This window comes from Carlito syrichta, unplaced genomic scaffold, assembly GCF_000164805.1.
Source record: "Carlito syrichta isolate Samal-C Ts95f unplaced genomic scaffold, Tarsius_syrichta-2.0.1 Scaffold313176, whole genome shotgun sequence".
NCBI lineage: Eukaryota > Metazoa > Chordata > Mammalia > Primates > Tarsiidae > Carlito > Carlito syrichta.
This window is the reverse complement of record NW_007257272.1, coordinates 366,123-388,036: the sequence shown is the minus strand read 5'-3', so window position 1 is coordinate 388,036 and position 21,914 is coordinate 366,123. Positions and strand designations below refer to the sequence as shown.

At 43.8% G+C, this 21,914-nt stretch overlaps 1 protein-coding gene and 1 pseudogene across 1 annotated transcript in view; both read left to right on the top strand.

Moving 5' to 3' along the window:
• Window positions 1-21,914, top strand: part of SLC37A1 (solute carrier family 37 member 1) — a 70,577-nt gene that overhangs the window by 33,848 nt on the left and 14,815 nt on the right. Inside the window, exons 9-12 of the mRNA XM_021718633.1 lie at window positions 3,014-3,051; window positions 13,317-13,397; window positions 17,126-17,257; window positions 19,959-20,049. Of these exons, the coding sequence (XP_021574308.1) occupies window positions 3,014-3,051; window positions 13,317-13,397; window positions 17,126-17,257; window positions 19,959-20,049 (342 nt within the window). The remainder of the gene's footprint in view (window positions 1-3,013; window positions 3,052-13,316; window positions 13,398-17,125; window positions 17,258-19,958; window positions 20,050-21,914) is intronic.
• Window positions 8,134-8,510, top strand: LOC103272699 (annotated as a pseudogene).

The window sequence follows — 21,914 nt, the reverse complement described above, 5'->3', positions numbered from 1 at the left end:
TGACCCTGGAAGGATTCTGAGCAGTCACACTGAATGTAGAGAAACCTGTGCTGCCCAGCAGTCCCACCCAGGGACTCTAGTCCTGCAAGCTGTTCTGATAAGTTGTGCTTGGCATTTAGTTCTTTGATTTAAAGTAGAATAAAATCACGTGACACCAGGTAGCTCATTCCTGCTCCTCCAGGTCGGGATGTGGAGTCGAATTCATCTATCCACATTGGGCATTAGCTGTACCCTCAAATTTGCATCAGAACTGCTGGCTTCAGCATCTGGATAGTTAACGCATATTCTCTTTATTTCTCTTGTTTCTGCCGCTGAAGCTAGCCTTTTCATTTTTAAGATTACCACCATTGCCAAGCTGAGGCTCTCAGGCTATGCTTCTGTGTGGTGAAAATGGAAATAAACACTCAGATGAGGCATCTGGACACACCCACTGGTGTGAGTAGAAAGGGCGTTCCTGGAACACTCTGTTCCCCTTTCACTGTGTTCTCTGGAGGCCAAGTAGGCATCCAGCAGCATCTCAGGATGGCCTGAACAAGGGGACTGTGGGACAGGTGGGGGCACTTTGATCCCTTCCTAATGTGTTGACTTGTGGCTTTCAGTTCTAGGAGTTCTGGGAAAGGCCACTCCTGCTACCTGTTTTCTTCTGCACTGGTTCCCAGCACTTGAGTCCTGTCCATTTTAGACTCCAGTCCCTGGAGAACAGTGTGCTTCCTCTTTGCTAGTGCTCAGGGGCCCAATGTCTCCTATCTGAGGTCTAGAGGCTGCAGCAACTTTCATGCTCTTCCATCACTGAAAGAGGGTTGGCTCTTGGGGGAAGAGGAATGCGATGAAGGATGGGGTGTGGCCACGACAGTGTGCTTGCCCAGGTTAGTGTGGCCATGACAGTGTGCTTGTTCAGGAGTGCAGCACCATGTCCATACAGTTTGGTCATCCTGTGCCCCTGGGCATCTGGGGCCTGTATTGATGCTCATCCCTGCAAGCAGAGAGAGCTCAATATCCAGACTCCAAATCTACTTTCTGCCTCCTTCTCACTGAAGCAGGGCTGGGCTCTTGTAAATGTGCCTCTGATCCGACTTAGGCAGGCACAACCATCCAGATGTCCCCTGTCCGCTCTAGACACAGTGCACTGTCTACAGGAGGGCTGTGTGCTCTTCATCTATAGCAGAACAAAATAAAACCACAAGACCCTCCCGCCCAGGGGATCAGTTTGATAGTCTCTCCCCTTGTGACGTGGAGGTTAGATGTGTCAGGATGGTGAAAACTGGCTGTAAATTGTGATGGACAGATGTGTGTCTGAGAACAGAGCACTCTGCAGACGGGGACATAGGAAGTACATCTTGGGTTGTTTCTGCTCTCTCCTTGGCCCTTATCACTCCAGGTGGCCCCTATAGGCATCAGATGCTCCATTCTTGGGACCAGCAAGAGGGTATGACTTAGTGCTTTACTTTTTTCTCCTGTCCAGGGCTAGGCCCAAAGAACAGAGGCCCCCTGGCTCCTTTCTCAGGCCTCCCTGGGTCTGCTCTATGGAACTGCTCTCAGACATGTCCCAGCCAAGGACGTGTATGTACATGTCCTGCAGGGTGAAAGTCCAAGAAGAGCTATATCATGGGGGCCCCTTAGCTTGCTCCTGGGGAGTGTCACAGTGTGACTGAAGACAGACTGGGTGAGCTAGCTGATGTCACTTTAAATTGGTGACCACACATCACAGGTGGACCATCCAAACTGCCCAGCATACTGATTACATGTCCCTGGGCACATTGGGCTATGCCCAGGAGAGGAAGGCAGTGCACCCCACAGTTGGCTGTGAGGCTCTCAATGCTGCCCTGACTGGCTGCATGGCATGGGGAGGCCTCTAGTCCAGTGGGAATGTGCTAGGCTGGATGGGATCCATCCATGGTGTCACTTGTAAACAAATGGCCACGGGAAGCTTAAAGCCCTGTGGCTCAGTTTGTGTTTCACAACAGTAAACAGTTTTGCCAGAAGTTATACAAACAGCAGGATTCTGGGTAGTCAGGAGAAAAGGAGAAAGGTGATGAAAAAGGCAGCCCTCTGGAGTCTGAGGGGGAAGTGGATTTGTTTCCTGCCGGCTCCTCGGACTTGACATCTGGCTGCTAGTTCCCACGTTGCTCAGCACAGGTCACCAGCACCATTTTAGAGGAACAAGATCAAGGCCAGCTTGTGGTTTTGTTCCCTCTTTCACATTTCCTCCCTTCCTTACATTCTCAGAAAGACCTTTTGTTCTGTATTAAACTAGATACTTTGTCTCCACTAATTTTTATTTCTAATGAATTCCATACATTAAATACCTCATTATAGATGCTTTTCTGCCCTGATATACTTTTCATATTTCTTATTTCCTCCTGATCTAGTCATCCTTTAAATGTGTATCACATGGCTCGTCAGCACAATATACTTGTGCTCTGCTTGTATTTATTTGCCACATTGTGAAATGTTTTCCACATTCACAGTATGTTCATATTCATAGCATTTGGCATTAGCTGGTGATCTGCTGTACCCTCCTTCATACAAGTGGACTAGCAGGTGGGGTGATAGGGGACAGGGACAGGCATATGGGTTGGTACAGGGTGGCCAAGCTGCTCCCTCACGCCACCTGGCTTGCTATGGTGATGGTTTTTTTTCTTAAACATAAGCTGATTTAGTAAAAGTGTAAACTGGTATCCTGGGTATTTAAAATATGTTTTATTGTATATATTAAAAATATGCAGCATGGTGTTAGGGGCTGCATGTAGATACTCAAAAGGTTACTACTATTAGAGTGAAGCAAATGAACATATTCCCCACAACTCACATAGTGACCCTTTGTTTTTGGTTTTATGGCAAGAGCAGCTAAGATCTACTCATGTGACTTGACTGCCCAATACAGGACCATCCACGCCCATATTCCTGGTGTTGTGTTAGATCTCTGGGCAGGCTCAGCTTTGTTGCGTTACTTGGGCTGCACTGCCTGGGTTACTGGACGCTCTCAGCATTGGACTTGTGTTTGCTCTTTCAGATCCAAAGGATGTCCAGTGCTCCTCCACCCTGGCCACGGTAAGGACTTGCTCTCCATTTCTCATCTTCCAGAGCAGTGTGTTGTTTGCCAGGTGTTCAGCCTGGTCCCCTCTGCACTGTCAGTGGGAAATAAACAAAGTGTGGACACAAGTCCCACCCTCAAAATATTCTAGGAAAGGGACTATAATAACCTTATCAGCAAAACTTAGACAGATCAAGGACTTCACACTCAGGTTAGCCAGAGGCTGGGACCTCCTAGCTTTACTTGGGGCCTCAGTGTACCTGGAGAAAAACATACAGGTCAGCCGGCTGCCATCACTTCCAGTTGGTGCCTGCATATCCTAGGTGGCTGTCGAGTCTGCCCAGAATGCTGTTCCTTCTCCTCTGCCCCTGTTCACACTCAACTGATGGAGGCTTTGAGGTCAGGATTGCTGACAGCATCAGCTGCCAGTGAAGAATGCTGCCAGCCTGTCTCCGCCCTCCTGCAGTCACTGTCAGTCACTGCCCCTGCCTAGTCTAAGACCAGCCCTCCTGTTGGCACTGTCCCCTCCCGTTTCATGGCCTGGGAACCGGGCTCCTGCAGTCATGCCCTCTCCAGTGCCACTCCTGACATGTACATGTAGTATTGATCACAACCTTGGAAGAAAGTCCTTCTGACCCCCATGCCCTGCCCCAGGTGGCCCTCTCTCTGTCTCCACTGACATGGCTGCCCTCCTGTAGAAGCCTCCCGAGCAACATCATCTGGCCATGTGGTGTGGTCAGCTCCCTGGCCTCACCCCATTTCACCTGTCACCTGCACTGAGCATGAGGATCCCTTCCCTCCCTCCATGAAATGCTCTCCTTCCTGGACTAACACGCTACTCGTGCCTGCACAGAGTGCTTTGGTCTCCCCTTCCTCTGCCAGACCTCAAATGTGGGGGCGCCCCCAGGCTGCCGCTCAGCCTCTTCTCTCCGTGTGCACCCTTGCACTACAGGACAGCGCACCTCAGCCTAGGGCTTTCAGCACTTCCACATGTATTGATGTCAAGTCCCTAGCATGGGCCCTTCTGAGCTCCACAGTCCTGGATCCCACTGCCGCTTGACCTGCCCATGGAGACATCTGGTTGTCCTCTCAGACTTAGCATGACCAGAGGGGTTCTTAGGAGATCACCCCCTAAGCATGCTGATTCTTGGCACCCCCATCTCAATCAGGGAGATACTGTTTACCTCATGGACAGGCCAAACCCAAGGAGTTACCCCAATTCTTCCTTCCCTCAGCCCCGCTCCTCATCCTTTACCAGGCTCCGTCAATTCTGCTCGGCAGGTAGAGTTGGGGTGTGGGATGAAAGCCTCATTTCCTCCCCCAGCACCCTAGTCTTCATCACCAACATTAGCTCTCCTCTTAGCTCTTGCTCATCAGTTTCCTAAAACAACCCACGTCTGTTCCTCTGCATCTCCTCTTCAGAAGTCAAAGCACGTCACTCCCTTGCTCAGTACCCAGCAGCTCCCACTTCACTCTGTATTCATCCCCTTTACCCGTACTTACCTGGCAGGGGAGGTAGCAGGGTCACATCCCCTTCATCTGCGTGCCTGAAGTGTAGGAGGCCTTGGGGCAGGCTCCCGGCTGGCTCCTGCCAAAGCCCTGCTCTGGGAGCAATGCCCACTGAGTGCAAGAGGGGGAGCCAGAGCTCTCTTTCTAGCACCTGTGAGTGTATTGCTCTGTAGGTGCAATTCATTTGGAGGGTTCTGGTACTTTATGAAACAAAAGCAAAAATAAGAAAACAGCATTAATTTTGAAAGCCACGGCCTTCAGGAAGGTTAAACACCATGACATTTTTAAAAACTATTAAATACCAGTCGTCATGTTTTGCCTATCACTACTTCAGTGCATGTTTCCAAAAGATAAAGACCCTTTTATATACGAGGGGGAACCACAAAAGAAACTCGAATTATCTTTTGGAGGGTGGTCCCTGGTAGTACAGGCTTTTTCTACTAGGTAGGTATTCTAAGAACCCATCAGCTTCAGTGTACCATGCTATTTTTAAATGTCTCAAAAGCTGTTTTCCTGGCATGGATTTCTAGTTTCAACTTGTGCAGAACAATGAGGTTTTCAGTTGTGCTGTGGAGTAGCTGAGAGCGGTGTGGACTGCCTGCCTCTGGGGCCTGGGAAAATTTTGCATGCACCTTCTGCCCTCTGAGAGGGGCCTCTCCCACAGGGGTGGCCAGGTCTGAGGCTAGGAGTCAGGCATGCAGGGGCTTTGGGAAAGGGGCAAATCTCCCTCCTGGACAGCTTTTAGGAGCAGGGAGAACATGTCTAAGCATGAGGTCTTGTTTCTGCTCCTTGTATATATGAGTTTGGGACTGAAACCTTTATTCTTCCTGCTCAAATCTTCTCTGGTCAGGTCACTGAGATCCCATGGTGCTCAGCTGCCCCTGGGGTGCTGTGGGCAGGGTGGTCCAGGGTAACAGTTCCTCTTCATCTTTCCTCTCCTTGTTAATCAATCACTGAGGGAGAGGTCTGCCTGATTTCAGCTTCTGTGGATAGCCTCAAAGTTTTTTCTTGCAGAAACGTTACCTAATCTGTGTAGTATACTAGAGAGACCTTTGTCACTGGGCATTCCAGAGGAAGCTGGGCAAGCTTGGTCAACTCCCCATGTGCTGCTGTCCTTTTATACCTACCCCTTATCACAAATGGACGCTTTTGTGAAAAGCAAAATGCATTTGGAAGACATTTCAGTTTATGCTTTTTCTAGATAGAGCCATGTTCTGGAACGTTCCCATTTAGAAGTGTTATTTTTAGGATAAAGTTTTACTTTTTTTTTCAATATTTTAAAGTTTTTGTTATAGAGATAGTAAAGCATATAAAAAGGTAATGATAATAGTATCATGAACCCTTATGTATCCATCATCCAAGTTACCAACAGTTGGCCAATCTTGCTTTATCAATACCCCTTCTAATACTGCCTCTTGATTTATTTTGTAAGCAAATACCAGTCATCATATTTTGCCTATCACTGTTTCAGTGCATGTTTCCAAAAGATAAAGACCCTTTTATATAAGAGGGGGAATCACAAAAGCAACTGGAGGGTGGTACCTGGTAGTACAGGCTTTCTTTACTAGGTAAATGTTCTAAGAACCCATCAGCATCAATGTACCAGCTAGCATTGTTGTGAGAGACGGTATCTGGCTTCAGTGAATTTGGGGGGTGGGGAGATTCTTTCAAAGCATTTGCCCATTTCGTGGTGGGTGATTTACAAGTACACCTGCCCACACTGCACTGAGTGTTCAACAATTTTTGACCAAAAATGGCATGACTCCTGTACCACCCTCTCTACTTACTCAGGCTCACCCTGAGTGCCTTTTTTGTTTCCCCTGAATGAAAAAAATCCTCAAAGGAAAACATTTTGCTGATGTGGAAGAGGTTAAACAAAAAACAGAAGCACCAAAAGTCATCAAAATTGATGAAACCAAAATTGTTTTGAGCAGTAGAAAAAGTGTCTTGGTAGGTGTATTGCGTCAAACAGAGAGTACTTTGATGGTGACTGAAGTTTAAACATGTAAGAATAGTTACATAATTTTTAATAAATTCCAAATTTTGGGAGCTCCTACTCATAAAACAAAACATAACTATACCATTATAACACTTAAATACCAATAGTAAAAAATTTTTTTTAAATAGAGAAAATCTGTGAAACCAAAAGTTAGTTCTTTGAAAAAATTAAAATGACAGTCTTGTCGTTAGAATGACCAAAAATAAAAAGAAGATTCAAATTATCAAAATCGGGAACAAGAAAGGTGACATTTTAACTAGTCTTACAGAAATGAAAAGGACAATAGGGAAATACTATGAATAACCATATGCCAACAAATTAGATAACTTAGAATAAATGGAAGATTTATTTATTTATTCTGGGACAGAAACTACCAAAACTGACTCAAGAAGAGATAGAAAATCTGAATAGACCTTAAACAAGTAAAAACATTGAATTGTTAATTTTAAAATTTCACACAAGGAAAAGCCCAGGATGAGATGGCTTTACTGGTAAATTCTGCCAAACATTTAAAGAAGAATTAATACTAATTACTCACAAACTCTTCCAAAAAATAAAGTGGGAAGAGCAATTCCTAAACCATTCCATGAAGTATTGTCCTGATAACAAAAGAAGACTGAGACATCATAAGAAAACTATAGACCAGTATCTCTTATGAATATAGATACAAACTCCTTAACAGAATACTGGCAACCCTAACTCAACAACATATAAAAAGGATTATATATGTGATCAAATGAAGTTTATCCCAGGAATACACAGTTGACTTACATTAATGTAATAGACCATATGAATAGACTAAAAGACAAAATCCACATGGTCATCTTATTAAAAAAAGGAAAAGTATTTGACAGAATACAGTACTACTTCATGCTAAAATATTCAATAAACTTGAACTAGAAGGGAACATCCTTAACCCAATAGAGGATGTCTACTGAAATGATGTACCCTGTATATCATACTTAATGGTGAACTACCAGATGCTTTTCCCCTAAGATGAAGTATAAGACAAGGCTGCCTGCTCTTGTCGTTGCTATTTACTGTTTTACTGGAGGTTTTACCCAGGTAAGTTAATCAAGAAAATGAAATAAAAGGCTTGCAGACTGGACAAAAAGTAAAGCTACTTCTATTTGCAGATGACATGATCTTGTATATAGAAAATCCTAAGGCGTCCACACAAAAGCAGTTAGCATGACTTGGCAAGTTTGCAAGGTCGCAGGACACAAGATCAATTTACAAAAATTAATTGTATATCTATACACCAGCAATCAACAATCCAAAGATGAGTTTTTAAAAAATAGTATCAAAAAGAAGGCAATAGCATCAAAAAAAGAATAAAATAATTAATAATAAATTTAACCAAGGAAAACTCAAGGCTTATTATACACTGAAAACTAGAAATAATTGCTGAAAGAAATTAAAGACCTAAACAAATGAAAAGACATCCTATGTTCACTAATATAGTTATGATGATAGTGTTTCTCAAGTTGATCTACAGATTCAATGTAATTTGTGTCAAAACCCCAGCTGGCTTCTTGGCAGAAATTGATAAGATGACTTCCCTCCCCCACCACACAGGAGGGAAGCTGAGATGGCAGATGAGATTGCCAAGGCTCAGGTCGTTCAGCCTAGTGGTGACACAAATCTTCAGGAAGATCATCAGCAAGGAAATCCCAGCCAAAATCATTTTTGAGGAATACCAGTATTTTGCTTTCCATGACATTTCCCCTCAAGTACCAACACATTTTCTGGTGATACCCAAGAAACATATATCCCAGATTTCTGCAGTAGAAGATGATGATGAAGGTCTTCCTGAACATTCAATGATTTTTGGCAAGAAATGTGCTGTTGATCTGGGCATGAGTGAGGATTATCTAGTGGTGGTAAATGAGGGTTCTGATGGGGGACGTCTATCATGTTCATCTCCATGTTCTTGGAGGTCATCGGATGCATTGTCTTCCTGGTTAAACATGTTTTGGGAATAATTTTCCCTTCTCTAGACAATTATCAAGTTTGTGAGTTCCATTATATATTGAGTGGCATGCTTACTTTTGCCTGTGTATGGAGGGATTCAGAAAATAATTTTTAAAACCCATACATAATCAAGGATATTGTTGGGCAACCTCTTTCAGGTCCCCTCCTGCTGTGAGAGCTTTTCTGTCTTCTTAATAAATCCTACCAAAATAAGTAAATAAATAAAGGATACTGTTGCATGGTTTAAATAAAGAAAGAAATTGATAAGATGATTCTAAAATTCACATGGAAATTCAAGAGACCAGAATAGCCAAAGTAATCTTGAAGAAGAACAAAGTTAGAGAACTCAAGCTTCTAAATTTCAAAACTTACTACAAAGCGACAGTGATTGAGACTGTGTAGTACTATCATAGGAATACACATAAATCAATGGAAAAGTATTGAAGGTTTAGAAATAAATCATCACATTTACAGTGGAGTGATCTTTGACAAAAGTGCCGAGACCATTCAGTGGAGGAAGGATAGTCTTTTCATTAGTTCTATGATAACTGGATATCCAAATAAATGCAAAGAATGAACTTGAACCCCTTCCTCACACCATACATAAAAATTAAAAAGAATCAAAGACCTAAATCTAAGCTAAAACAATAAAACTTAAACAGAAATATAGGAGTAAATCTTCATTACCTTGAGTTAGACAAAGCCTTCTTAGATCTGACACCAAAAGCACAAGGAGTGGAAGAAAAATAGACAAACAACTTTATCAGAACTTAAAATTTTTGTGCTTCAAAAAGCACTATCGCTCAGCCTGTAATCCCGCGCCTTTGGGAGGCTGAAGTGAGTGGATGGCCTGAACCCGCGGGTTCGAGACCCGCCTGGGCAGCGAGACCTCATCTCTACAAATAAATCAAAAAATCAGCGGGGGCGTGGTGGCGTGTTCCTGTAATTCCGGCTACTCGGAAGGCTGAGGCGGAAGGATCGCCGGAGCCCAGCAGGCGAGGCTGCGGTGGCCAGAAGTGGCCACTGCCCTCTGGTCTGGGCGACAGAGCGAGACTCCAACTAAAAAAAAAAAAAAAAAAAAAAAAAAAAAAAGCACTATCAAAAAAGTGAAAAGACAGTACACAGAATGGGAGAAAATACTTGCAAATCATATATCTGATAAGAGACTTGCATGTAGAATATATAAAGAACTTTTACAACTCAATAATAAAAAGACAACTTAGTTTAAAAATGGACAAAGTCTCCAATTTCTCCAAATAAGATATACAAATGACCAATAACTATATGAAATTCTCTTCAACATCACTAGCCATCAGAGAAATATAATCAAAATCATAATGACATGCCACTTCATGTTCACTAGGATGGCTGTGATCAAAATGACAGATAAGTGTTGACAAAGATGTGGAACAGCTGGACCTCTCGTACACTGGTGAGGATGCACAGTGGTACAGCTTCCTTGGTAAACAATCTGGCTGTTCTCAAAAAGTTACGTGTAAAATTACCCTGTAACCCAGCAGTTTCATTCCTAGGTATACATCCAAGAGAAATAAAAACATGTCACACAAAAACTTGCACACAAATGTTCATAGCCTTATGATTCATAATAGCCAAAATGTGGAAACAGCATAAATATCTATCAATTGAATAGATAAATAAAATACATAGTACAATGGGATATTAGTCAGCAGTAAAAAAGGAATTAGCACTGATATCCACTATGACATAGATGAACCTTAAAAACATGTTAGGTGAAGCCAGTCACAAGAAGTCACATATTATATGATTTCATTCCTAGTAAGTGGCCAGAATAGGCAAATTATAGCTATAGAGACAAAAAGGAGATTAGTGGTTCTCAAAGGAGGGGCTGAGAGGAAGAGAAAGTGACTCCTAATGGTCTGGGGTTTCTCTTTGTAGGTGATGAAAATGTTCTCAAATTGATTGTAGTGATGGTTGCACAAGTCTAAGAACTAAAAACCATTGAACTGTGAACTTTAAATGAATGAATGTTAAGGTGTGTGAATTCCATCTCTGAATACTATTATGCATTTCTAAAATCCGTAATCCTTTCTGGTGTTGCATATCTAGTAAGTGCTCAGATCTTCTAATTGTCTCCTAAGTGGTTTTGCGTTGTGTTTGAGCAGTACCCAAGCAAGGTCCACTCCTTGCATTTGGTTAATATGCCTCTTAAGCCTCTTTTAAATGTATAGGTCTCTCATGTTTTTGTTGTTGGTTGTTTTTCTCCTTTGAGTAGTTTTTTTGAAAATGGATCGGTTATGTTTCCTGTGTTTGGAGCTTTGCTGATCACATCCCTGGGTCGTGTTTAACATGTTCCTCTATCCCCTGGTTCTCCTAGACACTGGAAACCTTGGTTTAATTCAGATTTAATTTTTTTCTAGTGAGTTTCAAATGAACCAATTAAGAAATAGGAAACAGCCAGGCTCGGTGGCTCAGCCTGTAATCCCACGCCTTTGGGAGGCTGAGGTGAGTGGATTGCCTGAGCCCGCGGGTTCGAGACCCGCCTGGGCAGCGAGACCTCATCTCTATAATAAATCAAAAAATCAGCCGGGCATGGTAGCGCATGCCTGTAATTCCGGCTACTCGGAAGGCTGAGGCGGAAGGATCGCCAGAGCCCAGCAGGTCGAGGCTGCGGTGACCAGGAGCGGTCACTGCACTCCAGTCTTGGCGACAGAGTGAGACTCCAACTCAAAAAATAAAAAATAAAATAAAATACAGAAAGAAAGAAATAGGAAAGAGTATTCATTTCTTTAAAATTTGCCTCAAGTCTGAGGATGCTGATGAGAATATGTCTCTATGCTTCTGCCTCATGCTGTTGTTGAAAAGCCATGGGAATCTGCTCTTTGTATTTGCATTTGATTTAAGGTTACTTAGGTTTTGGAGATCTATTGGGGATCCTAATCTAGGAACCACAATGGGTCTAAAACCTGATACTTTGGGTTTTATCAAACGTAATGCTTTTTGTCTCCATGTGAGTTGGGGTTAGGTTTCACAGCAAGCAGTAGGAAAGCCCACAAGCTGTGATTGAAACTAGATGGAATATGTTTCTCCCCATGTCAGGAACCCAGGCTACTTCTGTCTTTTTGCTCTACCCTTGCTCATGGTTTTTAGGCCAAGGCTGTATCCCAAACAGTTAGAACAGTGCCTGGCACATATAGATGCTGAATAATTATTTGTTGAATGAATCCTTGTCCTATGGCTGCTGAAGCTTCACCACTTAAATCTGTACTCCAGCCAGCAGGAAGTAGGACAGGGACATATAGGGCAGGCCCTTCCCCTTCAGTACATCATTTCTGTTCAGCTGACCACATTAAGATAGGCTTTGCTTGAGTGCCCATGTTCCTGGCTGAAAAGCAGGGGCTCTGTGGACATGGAGGAAGAGAACCCAGGTCATGCTGGCAGGTTCCACACAGTACAGGGTGCCCAAGTGCTGGGGAGCAGGAGAACACTTCTGCTTCTGTCTGGAATGGGCAGGGGCCGCACCCGCCAGATCATTGTCCCAGGCTGGTAGGCTTTGCCCACGTACCCATGGGCATCAGGCTCTACTAAGCACAAGACACAAGCCTATCTTTAAGAGGTAAATTGTTATATTTTCAAGTGGTCTGACCAATAGTTTTCTTTAACCTCCAGATACATTTTAGGGGAAATGCCTCTAAATGTGCAGGGCGGTCCAGCCATTCATCTGAATAGAGTTTAGTACATGCACTGTTTTCCTTGTTTCCTGGCCTTCTGGAAGCCCTGCAGATCTTCCACCGTGGGTCTTCTAAGCCTGGTGGTGTTTTCTTCTCAAACTGGTCCACAGCTAGTGCCAGAAATATGAACTGCTTGGGCCTAAGTTTTAGAAATCGCCTTGTTATGATTTAGACTGGTATGAATGAATAACATCTAAGTATAGTCAAATTCCTTCTAAAGGATCTTCATTTAGGCTATTTCATAAACATAGAACAATGAAATTTTACCATTAGGGAACTTCAGAAATTATTTGTGTCACTATTAATTATCTTCAAAGGGATTTCTACATGGGACCCTTTAGAAATAATGATCAGGCATTAGTGCCTTTATCTTAGTGCCCAAGAAACTTCCTTCATTTCTTAACAGATCATTTTGAAAGGATTCTGAGTTTTGGAGCCAACCAGCACAACCTTTTCTCCCTCCGCCCCCTAGTGGCTTTGCTGCCTCTTGAGGCTGCTAAACGCCTGAACTCTCCCACTGGAAGGGTGTTTTCTTCCTTATGAATCAGAAGAAAGGACCTCTGTTGCTCACTTATTTTCTGTTTTAGATTAGAAAATATAGTTTATTTAAAAACTAAATTAGAATGAGAGAGAGAGGAAAAGAGGAGATTAACCTTCCCAAGGTAGGGGAGGGGGCCAAAACTTAAGGAAGCATGACCTGGCTATAGCTCAACGAGCACATGGCCACACCAGAGTCTAGTAAGGCAATGACTGTTGCTCACTTATTAAAGAAAAACATTGGTCTGTGTAACTTCTAAGTTCCTTTTCATTTCAAAACAAAAAATTTGAGAACCATTAAGGAAACTTAAGTTGCCTTAATTGGCATTTTTACATTTCGTTATACCTTGATTTATTTTGACACTCTATTATCTGAGAGTCTGGAGTGTTGAGATTAAACTGATTAACCCATTGTTTTATTTAAATAATTTGCCTTATTTCCTCTTGGTAGTTTTTTTTGTAAAGATAGTAAGTATCCTTGTTATAGTAACGTTAGGTTTAATTTCTAGCTGTTGATTCAGTAATTGCTCTAATTGAATTTTTTTCCTCCCAGCATTCAAAAGTCTATGAGAATGGTACAAACAGATTTAAAGTCCAGAAGCAAATCTTAAAGAACGAAAAGAACAGGCCTCTGGTAAGTTACATACAACTTCCACTCACTAGAATGTCAGAGCTGCAGGGAAAGTCCTGCAAACCACACAGGCCATCTGTCCCCCTTTCCCGTGACAAGGGTCACAAACTTCCAGGGTCTTTTAAAAAAAAATGAGTCTTGTTAGTGTTTCTACAGTAAAATTTATGTTTGCCCTATTTGCTGTCTTTGGGTAGAAACTAAACTTATTGTATGTTTTTAAGTCAAATTTGAGAGTAATTCATTCATTCAACAACTATTTGCTTTCAGCGTCCCAGGCACTGTCCTAGGTTGGGGTGGGGAGGAAGAGGTGCAGGCAAAAAGTGAACAAAGACAGTTGTCAGGTAGTGCCAATTACCAGGGAGACATGCTGAATGGGCACTATGTCCAGCCTGGCCTTGGGACGTTCCCTAAGCAGAGCTATGAAGGCAGGGAGAGAGAGTTGGAGCAGAGCTGTGAAGGCAGGGAGAGTTTCCAGGGATCTGGGTGCGAGGTGGAAGGACTACTTGAGGTGCACCCAGAATTCATGGGATCAAGAGAAGGTGAGGAAGAAGCAAGTAACATAAAGAGTCATATTCTTACCCTCCCTCATTTTACAGATGAGGAAATTGAAGCACAGAGAAGCTAAGTTGCCTGCCTTGTCATCCAAGCTGGTGGGGAGGCCACAGTGGAGGCCCAGCATCTCCCACCAGTGTCCCCTCTTCCTTTCCATTCGTGGTACTGCTAGAAGTTTTTATCATCCCTTATGCTTAGCTGACTACACTAAACCACAAGGGACATTTTGGATTTGGTTTTATCATAAAAATTATGAGCTATTTTCTTTTAAAATCAGATAGCTTAAGGATGAAAGTACTAAACATGCTTCTTACTTTTTTCTTTATTGCCTGGGGAAATTTACTTGTGGTGGTTGAAATATTAGAAGAGGGAATAATGATGTTTCATGCATCTGGGTTCTGGGATTTTAGGGAGATTGTAAGCAGTGATTAATTCAACCAAAATGCTTCAAAATCACTTCTGAGTATATGGTTTTAAAAGATCATGTCTTACTCACTATCCAAATGACTGTGACTCCTCTTTGATGAGATTGAATGCTTGCCTCTTCCTCTGAGTTAAGACTACAGGCCCTTTGTTCCGGCATAGCTACTGACCTGTAAAACTAGCCCTGGCTTCTGAGTGTAGCTTCTCTCTTTTCTTTTCTGTCCTTCTACGAAAGCCTATCTATTAACTTGCTGTTAAAGAGCCAGTTACATACTAGAGGAGGCAACATTTCTCGTTTCAGTCTGACTGTGACGTCTCAGACACCCATGACCAGATGTGTGCTGGCCTTGTTTGCATGGTATTCCCTTTAAGCAGGCCCCTGCCCTTGCCCTTGCTCTTGGGTCAAGGTCAGCAGGCAGAGTGTCCCGCAGGTTTGGCTGGACACCCTGTCTATCCCCTTTCCCAGAGTGACCACTGGACTCAGAGTGGGGTGTCACCCAGTCCCTGACCTCTACTGCTGAGAGACTGTTATGTGCTAGGCATAATTCTTAATGGTTTGGCAAAGTGTGTAAAGAATGCGTGAAAGAAGCAAATGTGGGAAAGGGGAGGTGGCACTGGTATCACTTGGCCGTGTGGCAAACCCTCTTGAATTCCTCATAGGGGTTTTAGACAACTGTCTGGGGATGATCACACTTGCTACCCCTGTGTCACTTGACCTTCTTGGCTTCTCTGAGGCTCTTTCTGATTGTGGCTTAAGACCTGTTGGGCTCACTAAATTCTGAATGAGCACCGTGGATATTTTGACACTGCATATTATGCACCTTGACCTTGCAAAGTCCATCTGGGATGGACTTTCCTGAAGTGTAGCTGCAGACAGCTCAGTAGAAGGATGAGATAGAGCAGTCATTATTACATACTCCCTGATGCCTCTGTATGTGTGTACGGTTATGTGTGTGTATGTTAGCAGAAGGGAGCCCTGTTGTTCTTTAAAAAGTAGGCTGTAAGAGTGGGGCACCCTGGCTGCTTTGCTAAGCAGAGGGTTGGGTCTGTGTCTTTAAGTCAGCCCAGCAGATGGGTCCCCAGAGCACTTGACAGATCCTGGAAGGGCCATAAGTGGCTCCAAAGCATCTGGTCTGATCCGTGGCCAGGTTGGTTTTCCATAGTTGACCTTGAATCCCTGCTCTCTAGGTGAGAGGACGCTCCTCTTCTGGCTAAGCAGATTCTTTCCCCTTCTTTTTTTACCTTTATTTGCCTGCATGTCATCCACTGCTTAGCCTGCCTTGTGTGATAGTCTATAAGTCCTGCAGTTCTCGATACATGTGGGACTTGTCTGGGGCTGCCCTGGAGACCTGCAACTGGGCTAGGGAGCTTTGAGAAACCTCAGAGCCCCCACCCCGAGGAGATTCTAGCATTTAGCCAAAGTTGAAACTTACTGAGTCAGTCTCCTAACTGGAAAACTGGCATAATTCACGAGAGAAAAGTTTCTTCCCAAACTCAAATCATAGTTCTTTGTTTTCATATACCTTTATGGAATTGCCACTGGAAAAATGTTTTACATTTATACTTGGGGTTTTCCATCTTCACTCCAAAACATAGATATGAATGTGAATATGGTCATCAAAGACTAGCTCTTAATGCCAAAGTCCTGATCAGGAAACTGGGCTTCTGGGTACATAGATCCTGGGCTGCTCTCAAGGTCACATGCTGGATGCTTAGCCCCCATGTTGAATTGCATTTGGTACAACCTGCCACCCAGTTTTCCAAATTTCTGTTTTTCACTGGAAGAGAATTGTAAATAGCATAGTGGAGGGGCTGGGATACATTACATTTTCTTTATCTTTTTTTAAATTTAACTGCATCTTGAGTCCAATTTACATAGGTTATAGCAAGGTAGATACAATAAGATCTGTTTGATTTTGTGGAAGGTGTGAAATACATAGAAGCATTTCTTTTTAAGTCCTTGAACTTTGTAGTTTGTTCATGAAAAATATTTTTAGGTTATCCTTGCTCTGACTTGACACCCCACCTGGACTGGGGATCATTCTTCTATGCTTTATTGAATGAAAACTGTGTCCCTTGGGAATGTCCAGAATGTCAGAATTTACAGATATCAGAATTGGTTTATGAATTTTAAAATGTTGTTTCTGGTAATGTATATCTATTGTGAACTCCTAAAACACACAGGATCGTATAAAGAATTTCTTATTGCCATTGCCATAAAAATTACATTTAATTTCACCACTCAGTGATAATCATTGTCGGTTTTGATTTTAGCTTCTTTCTTTCTAGAAATAGATCCTATAGTCACCTAGTTATATAGGTAGACATTTAAACATTTTTTGAGATTATAATGGTGTGTTATTTAACATCATAAGCTTTTCCTGTCATTAAAATCTCCCAAACTTTTTTTTTGTAATTGCAAGATATGTATATGGGTGTACTTTAATTTAACAGTTTTTCTCAATGGTGATATGACATGCATTCTATAGTACAAATATTTTTTTCATTTTTCAAATTATTTTTTGCAAGTAGATTCCTAAAATTTCTGGATCAGAGAATTGTGTATGTTGACAGCATTTCATAAAAATACATGAACACTCGTGATTATAAAGCAGTAACTCCAGTGAGAATGTTATCCAAGATGTTCCCAAGACAGAATCACCAGGAGACCCAGTCATTAGGAATTCTGGCTTTGTTTCAACCAGACAGGACCAGCTTGTAACCTTTTTTTTTTTCCCCTATGCGATTGTCTCCAGGACCCAGAGATGCAGTGCTTACTGCTGTCGGATGGGAAGAGTTCCATCCACCCAAACCACACCGTCGTTCTCCCAGGGGAAAGCGGGAGTAGCATGGCTGCCATCAGCTTCACAGGGGCCTTGAGAATTCCTGTAAGTAAAAGTGTCTGGGAGTAGTTTCAGAAAGGGCTATTGTGCTGACTTTGAAAGTTTGGCCTGTTGATAATCAGACTTAAGAGAAGAAATCTGTGATTATAGAATCTATGAATTTGAAGCCTCAGGGCTGAGTGTGGCTGTAGTGATGGTTTGTTTGCCTCATACTATGTTTAATTTATTTTTGAAATTAGTTTTTTCCATTTAGAAATTCAGAAAGTTCATGGACAAATGAGGCTTCTTGTCTTCACTTGAAAAATAGAAGGTGTAGCTACACTGGGCCTACCCCCATGTGAGAGTGGTTGGTGGCAGGAGCTAAGGCTATGACCCCTGTGCCCCTGAGGCCCAGGCCCTCCCGGTGCACTTGCCCTCTGCAGACCTTGAATGTGAGCCTTTGGGAGGCACCATCACCCAGTGCAGCTCTGTGGCCTTAGGCAAGCCTGCCTCGATCTTCTCTCTCCTTAAGGTGCCTTTAGGGCCATAGACCACAGTCAGCTTGCCTCATGTGGGAGCAGGGAACACCAGGAGTGAAGGGGAAGGTACAGAAAGCAAGGGAAAGCCAAGCAGCTCCCGTGACAGAAGGGTCCTCAGAACCTAGACTTGAGCTTTGTTTAAAAAGCTACCAAACTGGTCCTTGGTGGGGCAGCTGGCCCTGCATCTAGACCAGAAAGGCAGCACACGAGGGAGAGGAGTGCAGTGGTGAGATTTCTTGCTACTTTTGGCTTTCCTTGTTTGTATTCACGGGCCTTCTCAGCAGAGAATCTAAGGAGCTGTGTCCAGGACGTATAAAAGCTATGTTCTTTCCATGTGGTAAACTGCAGAGGTCAACCAAGGCATGGAGCCAAGAACAGGAGCAGGTTGGGGAGAACAGACCCTGATATGTGGGCTGGATGGGCTCTCCAGGCTGTGCTGCCAGGCTGTGCCCTCGGACACCAACAGCCAGGGAACCAGAGGGGTGGACGTAACCAGAGAGAAAGGCAGAAGATGGTGGCACAGGTCATCCAAGGCCCCTCAGCAGGTTGGGACTAGAGCATAACCAGTACAACCCAGACCTTAGATTAATGTCATAAAAAGTAAAGGACTGAGGAGAACTTCTGCTTTAAAACAGAAAGTATTTCCAGGATCCAGAAGAAACTGGATCTGCAGAAGTGACCCTGGAGCCTGAGTCCAGCCAGGGGAGAATGTTGGAGCCCAGGCATAGGTCCAGGCCTCTGGGAAAGGGCTCTGCCAGCTGCCTATGGAAGCCATGGTCTTCAGTGCAAAGTTATCTTTAACATTGTGTGTGCTTTTAATAACAACTAGCAACCTCTCTGCTGTTCTTCACTCTCTAGCTGCTCCAAATACTTGTACTATAAGTAGGTGCACACTAGTTATGTATATACAAGTTTCACAGTGGAATTGTGGACAGTCTGGGCTTTGGAGGCCTAGCTTGCCCTGACTCGACCCATACCAGTGCTGAGCTTGGTGTTCCAGCATGTGTGGAACTACTCTGATCCTCTGTGTCCTCACTGTAATACCGGCTCCATGCCCAGTGTAATACCGTTGTTCTGAGGACAAAGTGAGATAATTTAGCAATGGTAATAGCACAATGCCAGGCTCTTGGTAAGCATGCAGCAAATTATCCATCACAATCTCATACTGATGTATACCAATTATGAAGACACAAACTCTTTTAGCTCTGAAATGACTTAGGGAAATTGAACATTGTATTCTTTGCCCAGTTTTGGTGAGTGTTCATGTGTACTGACAGCATAGGGAATGGGAGAGGAAGAATTCAGGACCTTCATGTCACATTTCCAAATAGTGTCTGGAATTACTGTCCTACAAGTGCAACCACCTGTTTCTAAATTAGGCATAAAAGGAAACACAAACAGGCATTTCACAGAACCCAGCAAACCTGATTTCCTCATGAATACATCCATGTCTCTTTCATTGTTTTCCCCAACACCTACTGGTTTGTATTATTCACAGGCAGAGTACAGTCATCTGTGTGTCTGACAGAATGGTCAGAATCGCTTGTCACTTTATAATTTCCAATGATTCCAGTTCCAGGGAAAAACAAATAGTCATTAAATATTCAGTTAGTAGATGTCTCTCTGTCATGCCCATGCTCTGTGAGAACTCATTTAATAGCTAACTTTTCCACATGATGTAGTATGAAATCAAACCAGTACATGTTTGCCTCTAATCTGACGTAAAGACATTGTGTTTCAGTCTTAAAAGGTAGTCTCCATTTAGAAATTCAGAAATGTCAGCTTTGGTCCCCTCTCCTACCTTGGGGAGGTTAATCTTCTCTTTCTCTTTCTCTCTAATCTGCTTTTAAATAAACTATATTTTCTAATCTAAAAAAAAAGAAATTCAGAAATTTCGTAGACAAATGGAACTTCCTGTCTTCACTTGAAAAGCAGGAAATCTGGACGCACTGGACCTGCCCCATGGGACAGTGGTCAAGCAGAGGCCATGACCCCCAACCCTCTTAGTGGTCCCAGTGCCTCTCTGGAGCACTCAGAGTCTCTGTTGGTCAGCTCCTCATTATTCCCCATTCCTACTGTACAGTGCAGCAATACGGTATCCTTTCCCTGTATGTAGCTGGGAGTGCTAAAACGAGACCAGAATCACAGGCTGTTTTTATGGGAATGATCCATTTCTAATGCTGTTGCATATGTACATACACCTGCTGAGTACGCCCTGTCCCTTCCAGGGCGTTGTGGAGTTCTCGTTGTGCTTGCTGTTTGCCAAGCTGGTCAGCTACACTTTCCTCTTCTGGCTTCCACTATATATCACAAACGTGGGTGAGTATCTTGTTAAAAGTGTGTTCAGTTCTGTGCAGTGACTGCAATCTGAACTCTTCTGTCTGCTGGTTTCCATCGGCTTGGAAACACAAGGCCACCCAATATGATTAAACAGAGACAAAAGATAATTCAGATATGCATGTTTTTATTACCATACTAATAGCCTTTATGGGGTTTAAAGGTTGAGACATTCTGCCCCAACTCTGGATGCAATTCCATGCAGTACTTCCTGTTCTTGAGCAGCCTGTGTCTAAATGTGGTCTATGCTGGACTTTGGCTCATAACAGCCAGTGAGCAGGGACAGGGCCTCTGGGAACCTGAGATAATAAGCACTAACCAGTCTGACCTGGAAATGGCCTATGGGAGATGCGTTCTAATTTTAGGGAGGGCTGACTGTTTGTCTTACATTTCAGAAGTCCCACAGTGGCTGCAACTATAGATTATGACAGAACATGCCAGTAAAAGGGTCCCATGCATTCCCCATAGTATATGTGACACAAGAAAGGCAAGAGGAACAGTTCTTACAGGAAGCGGGTAGTATGTGGAAGAGCTAGAAACCTCACTGAAACAGGGTGAAGATGGGCCAGGAGCAGAGGGAGTTAGAGCTAGGGGACAAAAAGATGCTAGGGTGGTCAGGGAGGTGCAGGCTCTGGCAATGTGACCAGGAGGAGGACTTTGAGAAGGTAGGGGGTTTGAAGAGCACAGACCACATCTTCTAAGTGGGATTACAAGGCAAGTGGAGGTGGACAGGAGCTCAAGGCCAGAAGGACACTGGACACCTGGGAGGGAAGTTGAGGAGGCAGTGAGGGGACTGTCCCACCGGGAACAGGGATAGGACCTGTGGGAGGGATGGTGGGCAGGTAGGCAGCCTTCCCTGTCTCGTGACTCCCATCTCATTTCAGCAGGTGAGCTGAACATGGTCTGGGCAGCATGGGCTCGGGTGGACAGGCAGGGTACCTTCTTTCTCTCTTTATTCTCCTATGATTGCAAAAGGGGTGGCATTTTCAGGACTCGAGTCTCAAATTGCTGCCATTTCCAGTCTGTTTGAAAAAGGCAAAAGCTCCCTGTAGGAGCCGTTCAGAATTAAGCGGGTCTGAGCTTGATCCTAAATGCATCCCAGATCTCACTTCTCACGCACAGAACCTTCAGTTCACCTTAAAGTTCAAAGCCTACACAAAATCTAGCAGAGAGAATCCTGAACTGGGTATTCTGAGGTCTTGGCTTCTTCATCTGTAGTACAGAGAAGGTTCCAGTCCCTTCCAGGTCTAACATAGTCAGTGGTCTTTTTTTTTTTTTTTTTTTTTGAGTTGGAGTCTCACTCTGTCGCCCAGACTGGAGTGCAGTGGTCGCTCCCGGCCACCGCAGCCTCAACCTGCTGGGCTCCAGCAATCCTTCCGCCTCAGCCTTCCGCGTAGCCAGAATTACAAGCATGCGCTACCATACCCGGCTGACTTTTTGATTTATTGTAGAGATGAGGTCTCGCCAAGTTGCCCAGGCGGGTCTCGAACCCGTGGGCTCAGGCAATCCACTCATCTCAGCCTCCCAAAGCACGGGATTACAGGCTAAGCCACCAAGCCCGGCTATCAGTGGTCTTTTTGACAGGACACACTTGTGGAACCAAGGCGCTGGACACTCTCTATCCAGGCGATTCTTGCAGCCCTCGCTGTCATCTGTTGATCTAACCTCCGTGGCTGCCCTGTAGCCACTGGATTATGATGCGACCAGCAGAGGAGATCTCTGGGCTTTGATTAGGAGTGTTTTCAGCCTTTCTGTGTTGCTTTAAAAAAAAAAAACTGATTTAACAAATAGTTGCAAGCTGGGCTCGGTGGCTCAGCCTGTAATCCCGTGCCTTTGGGAGGCTGAGG